Source organism: Poecilia reticulata, chromosome 15 (assembly GCF_904066995.2).
Source record: "Poecilia reticulata chromosome 15, P_reticulata-male-v2, whole genome shotgun sequence".
Taxonomy (NCBI): Eukaryota; Metazoa; Chordata; class Actinopteri; order Cyprinodontiformes; family Poeciliidae; genus Poecilia; species Poecilia reticulata.
In genome coordinates, this window is record NC_088844.1 from 25157027 (window position 1) to 25176135 (window position 19109).

The window sequence follows — 19109 nt, forward strand, 5'->3', positions numbered from 1 at the left end:
CGTTTGCGTGATTTATTATCCTCTTTTCCTTCTTTCTTCCAAAACCTGGAGACAGAAGTCTTCAATATAGTGTTTTGGTCAAAACTAAGATTCTATTTGAAGAACAATTTTATTTACAGAGATTTCATAATTCATTTTATTTGTTGTTTTGTTTATTTATTGTGGATATTTAAATGTCTACATGTTCAAGTGTTAAATGTTCAGTTTTGAGAATGTATTTTTGCCATTATGTTACTTGAAGATGGTCTCAAAACAGCATTATCATCATTTATCACAATAACTTCTGGGATTCTGGGATAATATATCATCCAACTAAATGTATTATTGTGAGAGGCCTAATTGCAAATGTTAAAATTTAAATGCATCGTTGAATTCTCTTCATTATTACTTTCTGCTTGTTGTTTTCCAGCAGATGGAGAGAAATGTGCACTTTCACTTTTGGAGCTTCCTTCTCCAAAAGTCCAGTCAGATTGTGGAGTTTATAACCACAGCTGGAGGCGGCGGCGGCGGCGACGGCTGCAGGCTCGAGTCGAGCTGTGAATATCGAGTATCTGCATCAAACAAACTGTTTAGCTTCAGGGAAACCCTCGGCTGCAGTGCGGCGAGGCTCGCTTGGGTTGCATGAGCGTGTTCCTGCGAGTGAATGGAGATCTGATTTTAGGTCTGTCTTCATCTCTCCGGACTCCGAGTTGACTCATGAATGCCGAGCAGCAAGGAGGGATGGCTCTAAATAAAGATTTCAGGTCAAAAACAGGAAATGGCTCAGTGAGCAGGGAGGGCAGGGCCATAGCAACACCAACTGGAGAGCAGCGCCGACAGATTCCCTCTCTCCCCCCTCTATCTATCTTTATTTATTCCTTGCTCTTCTTTTACTTCCTGCTCCGAGCAGCAGCCACATTTTACCACACCGGGTACTCACATTTCAGATACATTCATCCAAAGACGTATCAAGCGTATGCGGCCGTTTTGGTCCGTCTTTATTTCCCTTTCCATGAGGCTGAGAGTGTGAACCTGACTCGCGGTGAGGTGGCTGCTCTCGCTCGCCGTTCAGAGCATGAAGCTACACGCCGCTTCCATCCATCACCGTGTTGCACCTCCGGGTGGTAATGTGCTGGACTGGAGTAGATGACTGTCATCTGAATTAGATCATCAACCATTCTGGGTCCATTTATACTGGCAACAAGCTGGGCTCTTTTTCAAAACATAATCAGGATATATTAATCCAATAGATGAAAAGATTAAGCTGATTAATCATGATGAATCGATTATTGAAATAGTCATCAATTAATTTAGTAATCAGTTAATCGCTAACTGGAACATACAAACTCAACAAAATAGATGTTTGCTGACAGAAAAACACACTCAGGGCAATAATTAACCCAAAACTGTACAAAAAAAAATACATGCATTTTGTATTTAAAGGGACAGTATTTTCCAAGCACAATCAACTAACTATGTTAGCTTCAGTTGTTATAAAGATGCCATATCAAATATGACATAAAAGAAATTTTACTTTGTAATTTAACGCCTTCAAATTGGGCCTCTGTCTCTTTAAAAACTCCTGCTCTTTCTGAAACTCCACCTTCAGGAAGTCATTGCAACATGGCTCCTCTATTAGCCCTTTAGCTGCTCGTATGATGAGATGTGCAGTTCCACCAGGTGTTTGCTAATTGCTGCTGGCTAGTCTGAAGGAGCTGAGTGGGGGGTAATGGCGGAGGGCTGCTAGGTGAGGCGGAAGCTCGTTAGCTTAGAAACTGCAGCTCTGAAGCGGAGCTGCGCCTCGAAGCCGGAGCTACGTCCAACCAGGTGTTTTGCACGGCTCAGTGGTTGCCATGGAGATTAAACGATTTCTCAAACATGCATGAAAGAACCAAATCAACACTCCAGGTATGTTTTTGATAATGGAATAACATTATGAGGTAATCAGGTAATTATTAGCTGCACCTATGACTGCAATAAATCAATTTTATCAATTAATTTTAACATAATAAATGTGAAAAAGACACTTTAATTTCTCAATTTGTTGAAAAAATGCCTGGAGCACATCATGAGGATCCTTTGTACACCGATAGATTGAATAATCGTTTTGAATCGAATTGTTGCCCCAAAAATCAGAACCGAATTGTTAGTAGAAGATTCCTAAACGTCTTTGAGTCTTCTGCACAGTGAAACCCTTTAAAATCTATAAAAGTTAAAGCAGAGAGAGACATCCACATGCGTTGGGAGACTTGAGGGTGTGTGGCGAGAATATTAACACCGTCGGACTTGGGCGTGGCGCAGAGGGCCAACGTGGAGAGGAAGACGGGTGGGAGGGGGCAGGGAGGGGAAGCCAAAAAACACCCAGCTGCTTTCTTTCCCATTCTCTCTCCCTCTCCCTTTGTCTCTACCTCCTCCTATTCTCTCCTTTTGTCTCTTTACCAGTCTGTTTATTGGTGTCCATCTTTTCCCCGTCTGCCCCATGCGCAGCTGTTGCCTCAGTCACAAACTCCCCCACTGGAAGGTTTATTAATTATATGAAATATCCATGATTCGCTCTTCATTTACAGCAAATATTTCTGATATGACTGTGTAAAAACAAAGCTAACAAAAGCCTGTTGGTGTTCCATACACATACGTACAAAATGCACCATCATTCATTTTTCCTGTTAAAGATAAACTTTTAAAAATGGCTGTAGAGAAAATGTGGAAAAGTAAATTATAGCTAGTTAAATTGTATTAATTGCAATTCCACCTGGACAACAATCACTAAAGAGATGCTCCACTTTAAAGAAACTGAAAACTCATAATTTTGAAAAGTGCTGCAAACATTTATGAAGTAGTTGCAACTTTTGCCTGTTTTCCCTGACTTAGCTGAATGATTTATGTTTGGAAACATAATTTTGGATACAAAAACTTCATAATCCATTTTAATAATTGTTGTTGTGTTTAATTATTTTGAATATTTAAAATGTTTTCCAGTTCCAGTGTTAAATGCTCTTCAAAAATTAAAGTTTTTTTTTAATTTTGAGGGGGTGAACTTGCAATAATATGCCATTATTATTTTATCAGTTCAAAATGGTCTTAAAATAACATTATCATTTATAGCAATAATTTCTGGGAATATTTATCGTCCAGTGAAATTTGTTATCGTGACAGCATTGCTAAAGAAGGTGGCATCAGAAAGTTGTCATTAATCACCCTGATGTAGATCATTACTTCATCAATAAACTAGATATTTGTGTTTAATAGTGGAGGCGAAGTTCATACAACAATATGGTTGAAAACCATATCACGATAGAAGCATTTCGTATCAGTCGATATCGATAATTTTTTATTATATCTTTTGTTTTAAATATCTGAAATGCTACCAAACTATTTGCGTTTCCCGTTTTATCCAGCTTTCTCTCCACACTGTTGTTGTTTATTGTTAAGCGGTTATGAGGCACGGTGGCAAAACCTAAAACTTCTGCTGTGGCAGTTACTCAACAGGCCGTTGCTAGGTAACCAAAGAATGAATGAGTTGCTAGGTAACCAAGAAGAGAGTGAGTCAGTTGATTCATGTTCAAATTCAAACTCAAATTTAAAAATAGTTGATCACAAAAGGAAATTAAAAGTTGCTGTACCTCATGCCAAAGGTTGAGCGGCTAAAGCTTCTCCTTTGCCTACATCCCCCAGAATACTGTGAGTTTCTGTATCAGAATTATTGGATATTTTATTCAATGTATCCTATTGATATTGGCCATATGTCTACCACAATAAATATTATTTTATTGTTGAGTCCTACGACTACATCCCATTGAGAAAGTCCTGAGTAAAAATCTTTGCCCCCTCTGCGTGGCATTAACATGCTATCCTACACACATGCAATGGTTTTGCGTGGATATCTTGGTTTTCTCCAACTTTTAAAACATGCATGTTTGGTTAATTGGTCACTCTAAATTCAACTTATGGAGAGGAAAGGATGAACGGCAGCGATTCAACTGTACAGACAAATGGAGTGACGAACAAAACTTCATATCCACGAGGTAGTAAACACCACGCCATGAGAAAACGACATTGAGGGAATCGCACCAAGAAAACCTCTTTGCCTTGAGGTTCGCTTACAAAACGCCTGAAACAACATAACTACATAACTGCAAATATGCATATTTGACTTTTTTTTCTTTGAATTTGTGTACACAACACCTGTATATTTAAGGACATAAGATACCCTAAACATAAATGACTAAAGCGTCTCAGTGCAAAACATTTTTAACTTTTAAGATTGGGAGTTGAGCCTAAGAAAATGAGAGAAAAAGTTAAAGAGAGACACAGAAACAGAAAAAAAAGAAAGGGAGGGAGATGTGTTTATTCATGATGGGTTGGACGCCTACAGTGTCAGGTGACTTACAGGAAAGAAGTTGTTTTCTTTCTCTTTCTTTCCCTTGCTCAGTCTGTCCTTTTCACCCTCATTGTTTTTCCATAAACCTCCCAGATGAATTGTTGTTTTCTCATCACATTAATTAATCAGAGTGCAAATGTCAAATTGAGCCACGACTAATGCATCAAAAATCTTTTAAGATCATGAATTATTTAGCTGGAGAAAAATGTTTTCTCGACTTTCAGAGCAGACACATTAGGAACAAGAGTGAAGTGTTTTGGTTTTACTTAATTTAGGGTTGACTTGTGTGAAAAAGGTTAACTGGTTGGTTGAAAACTGGTTGGTGAGACACATTCCAGTCCAACAAGTCACCATCAGCTCTGCAGTAAATAGAAAATAGATCCCTCTGTCTACTGCGCCAAAAACTCAACATAAACTTTTAGTTCTGCGCTGAATATTTGAGGTACGGTTGTAAGAAAACACTAGTGACGCAAGTAATACTGGAAGTGAGGATAAACATCAGTAGTAATAGTAAATATATTCAGATTTACTGCCCATTTCAGACTTGTTTTAGAGTAGTTTCATGCATGCATTCCTCATCTACACACATCTTTGATGCCTTCAGCAATAAATCCTGCAGTTTTTTGGGGATTTTTTTTTTTAAAAGCACAAGTCAACCCAAAGTGCAGTGAAAACTGTGTGCATGGAGACACTGTAGGCCAAAACAGGAAGGTCATTAATCATCGACAGAAAGCGAGCCGACTCAGAAGTCATGGAGCAAAAGGAAGCAGCAGCAGCGATTCAACTTTAGAGATTAACCAGTTGTTTGCCCTCTTCTTTTCGTTTTTTTCTAAAGTTTTTCCACACTCAAGAAAACGCTTTTCAAGATTTATGTTCCTGAGTCACAAAAGAGCAATTTAGTACTTTTTTTGCATTAAAAATGCCAAACAAAAACAGAACAGAACACAGAAAATCCATCCATCCATCCATTTTCTTACACCCTTGTCCCCTAATGGGGTCGGGAGGGTTGCTGGTGCCTATCTCCAGCTGGCGTACCGGGCGAGAAGCGGGGTCACCCTGAACAGGTCACCAGTCTGTCGCTGGGCAACACAGAGACACATGGCACACACAACCATGCACACACACACACTCACACCTAGGGACAATTTGGAGAGGCCAATTAACCTGACAGTCATGTTTTTGGACTGTGGGAGGAAACTGGAGTACCCGGAGAAAACCCACGCATGCACAGGGAGAACATGCAAACTCCATGCAGAAAGACCGGGGCTGGGAATCGAACCCAGAACCTTCTTGCTGCAAGGTAACAGCTCTACCAACTGCGCCACTGTGCAGGCCAACACAGAAAATATTATGTAAAATTATCTAAATCACAACCATCTTAAAACAACGAATCTCCTTTCTATCTTTACTGTAAGTAGACTTTTTTCATATTTACAATTTAATAATATACTGAATTTGTTTTTCTGCATTTAAATTGTCACTGCAGCAGAAAGCACTGCGTCATACTAATATTTCCTGTGCTACAAGTAACTCCTGAAATCACTATTTTCTTCTAGAAGTGATGTGAACACCTGCACTACGAACAGTCAAACTGAAACAGAGAAAAAAATGGCTAAATTTCAGAAGAAGCCGCTAACTTCCTTCAGTTAGATCTAATAAATAGTAGGAACTCACTTTAAATAAAAAAAACCTTCTCAGAAAACTGTGAAAACTGGTTGCTATGGCGATTCCCTCCACTTCTGTGGAGCAGAGGGGCGGAGTCATAAAAGAGGCAAGAAAAATGTCTCAAACTAACAGTCACTATGTAAAATTTAAACATTAAATCAAAATATTTCTTATTCTGTTGAAGGCAGAACTTTTTATTGTCCACACATGCTAACTTTTACACTTCTACAGTGTTTTATATTGGAGATATTTAAGATTAGAGACCCTGATACGACAAATTGCAAGAAAAACTCAAATGTGGAAAAAAAAATAGTCAAAGTTTGATGTGTGAATGCGTAATCGAACTCTGAGGTGTACCGTCCGCCTAAAAAACTAGATATCGGTTCGGTTGAATTGAACTCTGGTGCAGTTTGAATGCATATGTGAACACCAAGAAAATGTTCCAAAAGTGGACTACACCGCAGGGCATTCTGGGTAAAAACAACCAAGACAAACATGAGAGCCTAATGTTGCTTTCACAACAAACACGTTACGCATGTCAAAAACGTGCCTGATGCTTCAAGTTTGACGTGTGTGCACTTTGAACGCAGATTCGTTATACTGCGTTCACACCAAAAGAGTTTTGAGCATCAGGAGTGTCTGGTTTACATTCAAGGTCGATGAGGAGGCACGTCGAGGGAGCGTCAAAATCACTCTAGCCGTTATTTTCTGTCGCCGATCCATTTGTCGCTTGATGCGTTAAATACTCAAAACGGTTCAAATCGCGCAGTGCTAGACACTCGAAATGCACCAAGCGCTCAACGCGCCACCACACAAACTTTGAATGTAAATCAGACACGCTTGACGCTCAAAACGCGTTGGTGTGAACTCATCATAACGCTAGCAGGAGAAACCGCTCTTTTTTTCTTTTTGTTTTAATCCAAAACAAGGGAAATTATAGAATCACTCAAATTTGATTCTATTCAAGTTTATTTGCATTTTGTGAAAAAGGAAGCTGCGCTCTGTGTCTTCTTCAGAGATTTTCATGTCGTTTCCTTCTGTAGTTCTTGTCGCAGCGCCACCACAGGTGAGGAGGGGAACAGGTTTTTCAAATGGCTTGGCCCATGTGACAAAATGCAGTGAGAATGAAAACTGCAGCAGCTCAAAATGAAACAAATGTTGCCATTTTTGTCCCCTAATCAAACCGAATCTACATGACTATCTCGGCAAAGGAACTACACTTCAATTAAAGCGGACTAAATAGAGCTGGTGTGAATGCATTTTTACACTTTTGTTTAAATATTTCATCATCAATCTAGTATTTATTTATTTTTTTTACTTTGGATAAGCGCAGAGTCAGATTCTCCTATCCTTGCTAACAGACAGCATTGCTACTTCCTCTGCTGCCCTCCTACACCAGGCCAGACTGGCTGAGTCAGCTCCGCTGCTCTATCACGATTCAGTCTGACACACTTTCCCTCCCCCTGCCTTCCCTCATGAATCTCTTCATTCACTCCGAGCCCTGGTCAAAACTCCTCTTTCTGTTTTCTCCGGCTACGCTCGCCGCTTTTATATCTCTCCCTGATGATGCATAAACATCCCCCAACGTCAGATACTCCCCGTCTTTCTCCTCTGTCCCTCTCTCTCTCCCCCTCCATGCTGGCTGTCTTCAGGGCAGCAGAAGGGAAGTGAATGGCTTCAGCCCTCCCAGCTGGTCCCATCACCCAGCAACTCACAGCAAAACAAAAGAGCACACACACAAGCCTACAAACAGCTAAGCAACACACACACACACACACACACACACACACACACACACACACACACACACACACACACACACACACACACACACACACACACAGGTTCGCAAGCAGATGAGTTTCTGCATGCTCTGTCATTTGCAGACAGATATGCAGATGTACACACATACCCCTACCCCCGCCCCACCTTTGCCCTTCCAAATTTACATCAGCCCCCCCAGCCTTCATCCACCTCCCAGCACCCGTTTCCAGACACCCGGCCCTTTGTCCACACTTCTCTCTGCACATACAATAAAGACGTATGAACATGTGTTGGTCTGCAGAAAGAGAAAAAAGGCTTGAAGCGCAAAGCCTGCAGTAAATGCACAGTTTATGTTGGTGGTGCATGCATGTTTTTACGTGCAGCCATGCAGCTTTCCTTCACTCTGTAAAGATGCATGTAGAAAATCAAGCTGCAGAAAGCAGGATGGAAGCATCTTCTGTCATTTTCAGGTGTTTGAAATGCGACGTTTGCGAAAGTATCCTCAATTTTCTATCTTACAACTAAACTTTAACATAATTCACTACTAGGGCTGCAACTAATAATTGATTTTTTTAACTGGCACATTCTGCAGATTTTCCACTAAAACACTTAAACAAAATGTAATAGCATAGCATTCTCTAAATGTATAGTTGATCATTTTTGGCGAGAAATGCTACAAATGCAGCTAAAAAAACTTTTAACATCAACATGTGAAAGGTTTGGTCCTTTCTGCTCGACTTAATCTGATCTCCTGATTATTTTTGGTATTAACCAATTGATAATTGAATAGCAAAAGGTGCTAATTAGGAGATTTTTTTTTTTTTTACAGAATTTGAACCAGGTGAAGCTGAAAATGCGACTTGTTGCGTTTTGAGTAGAAAAAAGGATTTTTTGCAAAATGTTAAAGTTTTTTTTTTACCGTTTTGACTTTTAAGATGCTCAGATTAATTGCATCTCTGATTGAAGTTTTCCTTGAAGCCGTTTGTTCTCAAACAAACTTCTGCAGCTTTTGCAGAAAAGCTGCATTTATACTGAAGTTAATTGTACTTTTTTATTGATAAATATTAGAGTGGAGGGATTTGAATGCAAAAACACAACGCACTTTTCAGATTTTATCATTGTTTTTCAAAAAAGAACGATAATATGAGCTTTGTGTTGGTCTACCAACTAACCGTCTACTTTTGCAGCCTTCAGCGTTCATTGTTTTTTGTTTTAACTAGAACCAGGCTCAATTACGGCGCTGCGCACGTCATCATCCAGCCAGAGACCCAAACAATAATCTCACCAAATGCTGCTTTGCTCCACTAACATGGATATCAGCGCGTTAAATGACTGCCAAACCGTCACAGCAGCATGAAACAAAGTATATAATCATCAGGTCATAATCATGCAGCCGCTGGAAGCCAAATATCCCCAAATCAGTGCCAACCCGTTGGTTCTCTCTCACTCATTTAACAGTTATCCTCAGCTGGCTTTATTTTTAATGTGAGAAACCTGAAGCTGCCAAAGCAACACTTACAGATGATGAAAGGGAGCGCGCTCTGCAAAAAACTGAGACGCTGAACAAACTTATGAGGGCAAAGTTGGAGCCGTTTGAGTCAAGACGAGTGTTTAAAACCTAAAACATGGTGGTGGCAGCATCAGGGTGCGGGGACGTTTCGCTTCCAGCAGTACTGATGGAGTTGAACTAGACTGGCTGAGGTTATCCTCATCTATCTCTGCAGTTCTGCTGCTTCTGAAAGGACAAACTGACGGTTAAATATTTACTTTCATAAACATGGAAAGTTTTCCTACATCAGTTCATTTGTGTGTTTTTGTGTCTCCGCTCTGTGATCAATTGGAACGATTTGTTTTTGTAAATTGCCTTCATCCATCTATATAAATAAACTGAATTGAATTTAAAGTAATGGGATTAAAAAATAACTACCTCCAGCTTCTCAATCTTTTCTTCACATTTAAGATGCTTGAAACTTGGACGTAGATGGGAATTTCAAACGCGGCAATGACTAAAAACTATGCGTGCACCAATAAATTGGCCCCAAATTCCTTAATTTTACGTAGACCGGCTGATAATGATTGTGAGAAATTAGTTGGTGACAATTAAGTCACCAACTTAGCAACTTATTTGTTATATTTGGCATATTTTCAGACAAAATCAACAGGTCCGGTTATTAAAGGTAACCTTCCTCGAACAGGCTGGGATAGGTCTATGGTTTACTCAAAACATGTTCATTACATTTTTTGCACAAAGTTTTACATAAGGAGATTTTAGTCTGGTCCGTTCTGCCTATGAGCTGCTTTAGGATGTCTTGACGCTTTAAATCCAAAATAATCTGCTGTTGGCCGCAGCAAATGAAAACGGCTGCAAACAGATGCGCAATTATACAACCGTACATCTTTGAAAAGCAGAAGTGGAGGATCCTGCACAACCAACAGTAATTCAGCAAGTGGTTTCCAACTGACTAAATGTGCTGGAGTTCTGCTTGGGTTGCTACATAACGGCACAGTGCCCAGGATTTTGAAACGGCTAATTTTGCATACACCAAAAAACATTAACTTATTTCCAAATTAATTTTTTAAACACTTTGTTTTTAGAAGCAGAAAAGATACAAATGAGAAAACAAAACCTGAAAGATGTCAACTTTGCCTAATAGTGCCCCTTTAAATTTCACCAACTTTGCCACAATGAGACTCAAACATCCAACTAGAGCTACGTTAAGAGGTGAAGCTTGTTTAGCCAAACAATACTGGAGGTGTATGTGTACATTTGAACTGTATGTACAGTTTAGGGAAAAACTGAACTATTTTATGTTTTCCCTTCTCTTCACGCAGCATTTACTACACTTATCAGTTCCTCATCGCTAGAAACTGATAGTGGTACCAATGTGAGTGAAGCTACAGCGCTATGCTAGGCGCTGCAGAGCACATGCTCAGCTAGGAGACGTGTGTGGGAGGGGGTATTCCAGCAGAGTACATGATGTAACAGACTACTACACAGGTAGTGCAGCACTGAGTCACTGTGCAGAGGGAGGAAACATGATATCCTCCCAAAGATTCGCCCTGCGTATGAATGACTTTATGTACATCCATCCATCTTCTCTTCATCCATTATTAATGTTTCAGGTTTTCCTTTGGCTTCTTTCTACCAACGCTGCTCTAACCGTCATCTGATCCCACTTCTCCATGTGCTTTTCTGCACACCAGCATGTTTGTACAATAACTTAATGGGCCTCAGACCTGAACTTGTTTTGTCCTGTCTAGCCTGGAACTCTGATTGCAGCACAAAACGTCCTCAACGCTGGACAGTTAGCGTACTGTAACCACATCTGTACGACATGCTGCAGGGTACAAAGAGTGACGGACCTTTATGTTTCCATTTCTTTCAGTCAGTTCAATTTTAGGTTTGGTATGTTAAGAGCACTGTGCTTTGTTTGCGAAAAATGCCATAAATTGTGTAAAAATCATATAAAGAAATGCATCTCAACTCAGCTGCAGACCAAGACCTTCATGGTTGTTGCAAAAGTTATTGTTTTAAACCTCTAACTACCTTATCAATTGTATTTTTAGAGCTTAAATACAAAAAAAAACAAAAACATTTGGAACCACTTATGTTTCTTGTGTTTTTTTAAACAGACAATATGCACCAATTATCAGTGGTGTTCCACAAGGTTCCATTCTAAGTCCACTTTTGTTTTCTTCCATACGTTGGCATCATCTGTACGTAAAAGTGACGGCTCTTTGTTTCCTTTGCCTTCAGTCAGAGAAGACAAAAAAATCTGACTTTCTGAGGGTTAGTCAGCCATTTTGGATGTTTTCAAGTTATATTTTAGGTTTGTTATATCCACAGGTCAGTGTTTTTGTACAGATGGATGAATTATCTGGCATATATTGTGCAAAGATCATAAGCGATGTGTCAGAACTCAGATGATTATTACCACGTCTTTGACTAACAGCCTCATGTTTATCAACATACTGTTGCACAATTACAGTGCTAAACCTCACTGATTATTTTTTAGCTTTCTTTCCAATATTTTATTAGGACTTTTTTTTATCATATTTGACTCATAATTGAATCCATTAGCACCTCCACCTGCTAGCAGACCAGTTAACTTCATCCATGCTACAGATTACTCCAGTCTGAGACCATTCAGACCAGAAGGGTGGGGTTCCTCTGACCTGCAGGTACATCTTAATAAGCTTACTGCAGGTTCTGCATGTTGGGAGGCCGAGCAGAAGGTCAGAAGTTCGGGTCCAGCAGATAACACCGCAGGAGTGGAGGAGATGCAGTGGAGTAACGGCGTTCTTACTGAGGGATTACTGAGTGCCGATGCTATCATCACAACCACTCTCCCACTGTCTATTTATAGTTCACACCGCTCCGTCTCCCTCTCTTTCTCCATCTAATTCTCCACAGTGAATGCCAACTGCATTAAAAGGCGACGGTCTGAAACAGACCGAGAGTCGGAAAGAAATTTGGGCCGGTCCTGTGTACGGAACGATAAAAATAGCCAGAATTTACCTCTTGTTGCATTTACGGACGTACTGAACCCAGAAGATAAAGTAAAATTGTATAGAAATTGCATAATCTTACACTTAAAAGAGGTAGGCCTGTCACAATATATTAAATTATCCCATGAAATCATAGAAATAAATTATAATATTGTAAATTTGAGACCATTTTCAACCAATGTAATAATAATGTTTGCTCTCTCAAAGACTAATATACTTTAATTTTAATTATCCAAAATGAAACAACCAAAAGCATAAATAAATAAAAAGGAAATAAAAACCACACACAACCAAAATTATAAATAAAATGGATAACAAAATTTTCCTTCATCCATTTTAATTTATTATCATAATTGATTAATTGCTTAATTTATTATTGCATCAAGCTTACAGTGTGGTTCGTTTGGGAAGGTGTGAAGATGCAATCAATATGGTCCAAAAAGAAAAACTCAGGTCCACCTATGACTAGGTCTTTGGTTGAAGTGGTAGCTCAAAGCATTCTGGGTAAATACAACCTAAACAAACACGCTAGATTAGCGCTAGCGGAAGAAATGGCTTGTTTTCCAAAGATAAAATAAAGATCTTTCAACCGCTAAGATCTGACGCCACTCCATTTTTGTTTACATTTTGTGAAGATTAAGTTGCGCTCATGTTTTCTTCAGAAGTTTTTATGTAATTTTCTTTTAGTAGCTCTTGGTGCAGCGCCACCACAGGCAAGCCTTACCTCTGTGATGGTAGGACAGAACAGCGTTTATTCTTGTCACTATTTCCTGATTTATCAAGATTATCATGCGTCTGTCTTATTTAAATGAATCCCGTCATGAATTTATGTGTTTTTGTGATTTTTGACTGATTTTGCTGCAGCTTTTTCAAGAAACTTGTTTTCAAAGTTGCAAATATTTTCACACTCTCTCATGAGGATGAACAGCTTTTACTTTTTGCAAGTTGTTTGTATGTGACATATTTTGGTGTTGAGTGCTGAGGATTTTTTAAAAGGAAGATTTCCTTTTATATGAAAACAAGAGTCCTAGTTTTGAGCATAATGTTTCAGTTCTTTAAAAAAACAAAAGAGGGGAACACCTTTCCTTGTAAATATTCAGTTTTTATTTTTATTTACTCTTGGTAGTTGATTTGAAACTATTTTTTGTTGGCCAAAATGATCTTACATTTAGATTTATCTATTTTATATTTTGTTTGACACACTAAACATAGTGGGTGATTTTGTGTTTATATATGAATCTATTTTTTATTCTGATGACTGTTTATAAATAAAAGTAGAAAAAACAGTTTTGAAGTAATTTGTTTGGCCATATCTAAAAAAAAAAAAATTACTGTACTTAAAATATATATTGTGATATTAATTTTTGGCATTATAGGCCTTCCCTATTTCATGTACATTCCACCAGGCTGTTTCATGTGTTCAGGTTCTGGGTTGTTTGCGTTTAAAAGCGAAGCGGACCCTGATTTTGCCTACCAGAGCGAAGTCTGAGCAGGAAGCAGGGAGGACCTGCAGCACCTTAATCTGGATTAACGGCTAAATTAGAAGCAAGGTTGCTCCTGTAATCCCACTGACAAAGGTTCATCAGCGCGGCGTCTATCTGCTGCGGCCTGGACGGGTCGCCAGGCGGCCCACACACAGAGGGACACATGAAGATGATCAGGTTGTTGCACATGTGTGTGTGTGAATGTTTAAAACTGATGGCAATCAAAGCAAACACACGCATGCACACGTGTTCAGCAGAAGCAACAAGTCTCAGTGCAGCTCCCCATCAGGAGTCAGATTGAGCTTTAGGAGAAACTCTGTTGCATAATGAAGCTGCAGCTACGGCAGAAATCCATGATTGATTGATTGATTGATTGATTGATGGATTGATGGATGGATGGATGGATGGATCTCTTCTTTAACAGCCACTGTAACAAACCTCCTTGTTGAATCAACTTCATTTTAATCATTTTTTACAGCGAATCAGAGACTCGGGAACTAAAATATTCTCTTCCTCTGCTTCCTGTTCCCTTAAGAGTCCAAATAAATTCCAGGACTTTTCCAAACTTTTCAAGACAGATAACCAGAAACTAAAATCAGTTTTCAAACACGAGGAAAATAATAAAATCCGGTCTCTTTTTATTGTGTAATTAGAACATTTTAGCTGTTTAAATCTGATTTATCACTGTGGTCAAAGTTTCTGTGAAATTCAAACCGTTTCATCGTTTACCAAATTAAACCAAATTAATCCGACTGTAAACTGTTCAACTCACATTCAAGTGGTCAATTTACTCAACTTTTCCTATTTGACCTCAAACCGGTGAATAAATTCCGCATAATTCCTAATTTTTTCCGGCGCAGATTTGGCGCCACGCCGGGTTTTTTGACGAGTGACAGCACCGCGGCGACGTAACGGGAATTCCACGCAGCGCTTTTCCACTCGGCTGACGGAAACATCCCAGTCAGTCAACACCAATCAACCGAGACACGTTACAACAACAAACGTGTTTTTGACACGGAAATGTCCCGGGAGACACCGCGACTGACAAGTGAACCGCAGGAATCCCGCAGAGTTCAAGCCCGCACTTTGAGACACTCACCCTCCGTGGGAGACACGTCCAGCACGGTGACCGAACCGGAACACAGAGGGGGGAGAAATAAAATGTGTTCGGGGAGGAAATCCACTCCGTCCGGCGCCGAGAGGTCTGCTGGCTGCCGCACCTGAAGACCCAAAGCCCGCTGTGGAAAGCCAGTCAAGGCGAAGTAACATCAGCCAGGCGGGTGGTGCGTTCAAGCACCGCGCAATCGAGGAGGAAATGGGAGCTCCCTGCACTGTCAGCGACTCAGAAAGCTATTTTTAGATTATTTGGCACAGAGCCGGTCCTAAGGCTTCAGGCTTCTAAACAGAATATTGTTTTAGATGATACCACGTAGCAAATATCTAATATTTACATAAGCAGAGTTCACTTCGTGATTTATCTGTTATTTATGGTCAGAGAAGTTAAAAAATGGTACACAAGTAAAAAGAAATAGTGACTTGAATTGTGATTATAATCTAAAAATTCTGACTTTAATCTCAAAATTCAGATTTTCATCTAAAAATTTGGACATTCAACTCAGAATTCTGACGTTTTCTTAGAATTCTGACTTAAAGTCTAAGAATTCTGAGTTTGATCTCATAATTCTGACCTTGTCTTCCCCTCATAATTCTGACTTTAACCTAAAAATTGGGACTTTAATCTCAGAGTCCAAACTTTCACCTCAAACTTCTGACTTTAATCTGGGAATCCAGACGTTAATCTCAGAATTCAGACTTTTTATTCTTACAATTCCAACTTAAACCTAAAAGTTCTGAGTTTACTCTCAAAATTCTGACTTTGATCTGAAAATCCAGATGTTAATCTTAGAATTCTGACCTTTTTCTCAGAATTCTGACTTTAATCTAAAAAATTCTCACTTGATCTCTAAATTCAAAATGTGGACTTTGATTTTTCTCAGAATTCTGTTTTTAATCTCATCTTGACCCTGTTGTAGAAAAGACTCCCCTGCAACATGACACTGCCACCACTGTGCTTCATCCATCCATCCATTTTCTTTCACCCTTGTCCCTCAGTGGGGTCAGGAGGGGTGCTGGTGCCCATCTCCGGGTAATGTTCCGGGTGAGAGGCGGGGTCACCCTGGACAGGTCGCCAGTCTGTCGCAGGGCAACACAGAGACACACAACCATGCACACACATACTCACATCTAGGGGCAATTTGGAGAGGCCAATTAACCTGACAGTCATGGACTGTGGGAGGAAACCGGAGTACCCGGAGAAAACCCACACATGCACAGGGAGAACATGCAAACTCCATGCTGAAAGACCGGGGCTGGGAATTGAACCCAGAACCTTCGTGCTGCAAGGTAACAGCTCTACCAACTGCGCCACTGTGCAGCCCACACCACCGTGCTTCACCGTAGTAGAATTGAGTTGAAGTCGATTTGCAGTGCTTACTTTCCTTTTCATTTAGCATTGTCGGCCAGAAAGCCTCATTTTGGTGAAATGTGACCAAACTAGTTTGCTCCAAATGTGGTCAAATTTTTGTCAAATTTAACTTGCAGTAGTGTTTTCTCAGAAGAATGGAAGAACTGAGAGTTAATAAAGTTTCACTATTGGGGATTAAAGCGAAAAAACTATCTAAATAACATTTTATTAGTCAATTATTTTACATTTAATAAATGCAAGAGGTAAAATGTTCATGCAAAGCTACAAAAGATGCAGAAGTCAATTGGCATTTAAAAAAAAAACAAAAGTAAAACATGACGCCATTTTGATAAATGAATCAAAAATATCTGATAAAAGTTTCAGACATATTGATGCATGAGCCTTGTAAACAAAACTTTTGCTAAAGATTTTGTAAATAGAACCTATTGGGACACCGGCACCGTGCTGAGTTCATGGTATATAATTATTCCCACTGTCCTTGAACGCATCAACTCGTCTCAACGGTGACAGACGTGTTGTGCGGTGAGTCACAGCTGACTCAGAGTTTCGTGTCCCGCCCACACAACACGGGGGCAGCCAATAAGCGGCTGCGCGGAAGCGCGCACAGTGGTGAGCAGTCACGCAGCCCACCGCACGGTTCCTCTTCCTCCGTGCGTGGGAGCGTGGGGGGCCGCGGGGGGTCGCTGTCCGGAAGCCATGCCTATTAAGAAGAGAGACGTACTCTGAAAAGAAATGCGTAGTAAACATGACAGATTCATTTTAAAACACGAGAAACGAGTAAATAAATAAATAAATGCATCGTTAGAAATGTAGATATTACAATGAAGAAGTAGCAGCTAAATTTATAAATTCAGATAAAATCTGAAAGAATAACAGGCATTCTGGGGAAATCCTTTATGGTCAGATTAGCAAATTAAATACAGATTACAAGACGTATGATGACCCGATTTGGGTAGTAACTAGTTACATTTACTCAATTACACTTACTAAAGTAAGTTTTTTGGGGGAAAATGTAATTTTATTTGTATTTTTACTACTACTTTTTACTTTTACTTGAGTACATTTATTTTGAAATGTTGCTACTCTTGTGTAAGTAAAATTACTGATGAGTAACTTCATTGAATGAAGAACAAGCTTGATTATAGTTTTTTATTTATATTTATACTGAATCGAATTGGAGAAATATTAATTTCTTCCTGATTTCTTCATTTTGTAAATATATTTATATTAAATATTTTTTATTTCTGTCTTTAAATGATAAAAATGTCCACATAACTTTATATTTTGGTCCATTTGATGATGTAATTTTTAAATATTAAATTATTGATGTTTTGATCAGTTACTTGGTGCTAGTACTTAATATTTACTAGTTTTAGTGTACAGAAAGAATAAGACGTATGCTAAAAAGTGCAATCTATACAAGAAAAATCAAACAATTTGAATTAATTCAATCAATTTCACCTACATTCTGAGTAAAATATTCAAATCTCAAAGTTTTTGATGGCTGAATAAAGTAAAAGATAATTTGTGTAAATTTTCAACTATCAACTTTAAACAAGTCTATATTTCTATAACAGATTAAAATGACAATTTAGTTAACTCGTATAACTTATTTTATCTATTTAGACCATATTTTAACATAAAGCTTCAGAAATGCTAATTATTTTATGAAATTAAATGAGGCTGTTGGAATTGACGTGTCCTGAATTGCTCTGCCCTCTAGTGCTGGACATGGGAACTGCAACAAAAGTTCCGCCAAACAACTGTTTTCCGAATTCATTTATTTTCTCTTAAAGGTTAAAAAACTCGTTGATTGAACCCACCTAAGATGATTCTTTTTATCCTGCGTGTATTTAACATCTAACCCAGTTTTTACGGTTTGCTCAAGCGAATACTTTGTATTACTTCCTCTCCTAGGCTCAGATTTTCATGGTTTGTCCTGCTGCGCCCTCGTGTGGTGAATGATTGAAACTAAACTAAAACCGCAACAGGTTATTCGTTCCCAGATCGCACATGATGTTAAATCAACGTTGAAAAATACAGTAGTTAGAATCGTTGATTTTTGGTTGAAGTCGACAAATGACGGTGGATCAACCATCAAACAACCATCCAATCAAACCGTTGAAACTGTGTCATTGAATCAATGTTGTTTTGTGGTTGAAATCTGATGACTGAAATGCCGAGGTCTGATTAAAGGTTGATTTTTGGTTGAAGTCGACAAATGACGGTGGATCAACTATAAAAAGAAAATAAGTTTATCCAACTGAATTTATTAAATTTATCCAACTTAATTTATTAAGTTTAACCAATTCAATATATTATAATCATCCAACTAAATAAAATTTATTTTAAACAAATTTATTAAGTATGTTTAAGATAACAGATTTACGTCAGTCTTACTCAAATCATTTAGTTTACTTCAAAAATGGTAAATAAACTTACATAGCACTTTTGCAGTCATTTTGACCACTGAAAGCACTTTACACTAGAGTCACACATTTATTTAATGCACAGATCAGTTGGGGTTAGGTGCTCAGGGGGCACATTGACATGTGGCAGGAGGGAGCCGTCAACCTTGTGATCATAAGACAACTGCTCTACCCACAGTGCCACAGTGGCTAACCAGGGAAGCTGTCCCTGGTTAGCTTGAGACATTGTGTCAGACGAGGGAACTTAATTATTTCCAAGTAAAGTCAAAGTGAATCCAGTGTGTTTCAGCACTGGTCCTCCAAGGCCTGCAAGTTTTAGGCATTTCCCTAATTCGGCACACATGATTTTAATTGATGTCTGATTAACGGGGTTTTGCTGAAATGAAAACACGCAGGTCAGTTTGCCTTGAGGA

The 19109-nt window shown here is 39.0% G+C and overlaps 1 protein-coding gene across 4 annotated transcripts in view; it reads right to left on the bottom strand.

The window, feature by feature from the left end:
- sertad2b (SERTA domain containing 2b) overlaps positions 1 to 15064 on the bottom strand; it is a 37797-nt gene extending 22733 nt beyond the window's left edge. For 3 of the 4 annotated variants that reach the window (XM_008430362.3, XM_081616318.1, XM_081616319.1), the window contains exon 1: positions 14882 to 15010. Coding sequence is in view for 1 of the 4 variants with exons in the window: in XM_008430364.3 (XP_008428586.2) it covers positions 14882 to 15051 (170 nt within the window). In the remaining 3 variants the exon portion in view is untranslated. Of the gene's footprint in view, positions 1 to 14881 lie in introns of all 4 variants that reach the window. The other variant, XM_008430364.3, reaches the window with a different exon arrangement.
- Between the last annotated feature and the right edge of the window lie 4045 nt (positions 15065 to 19109).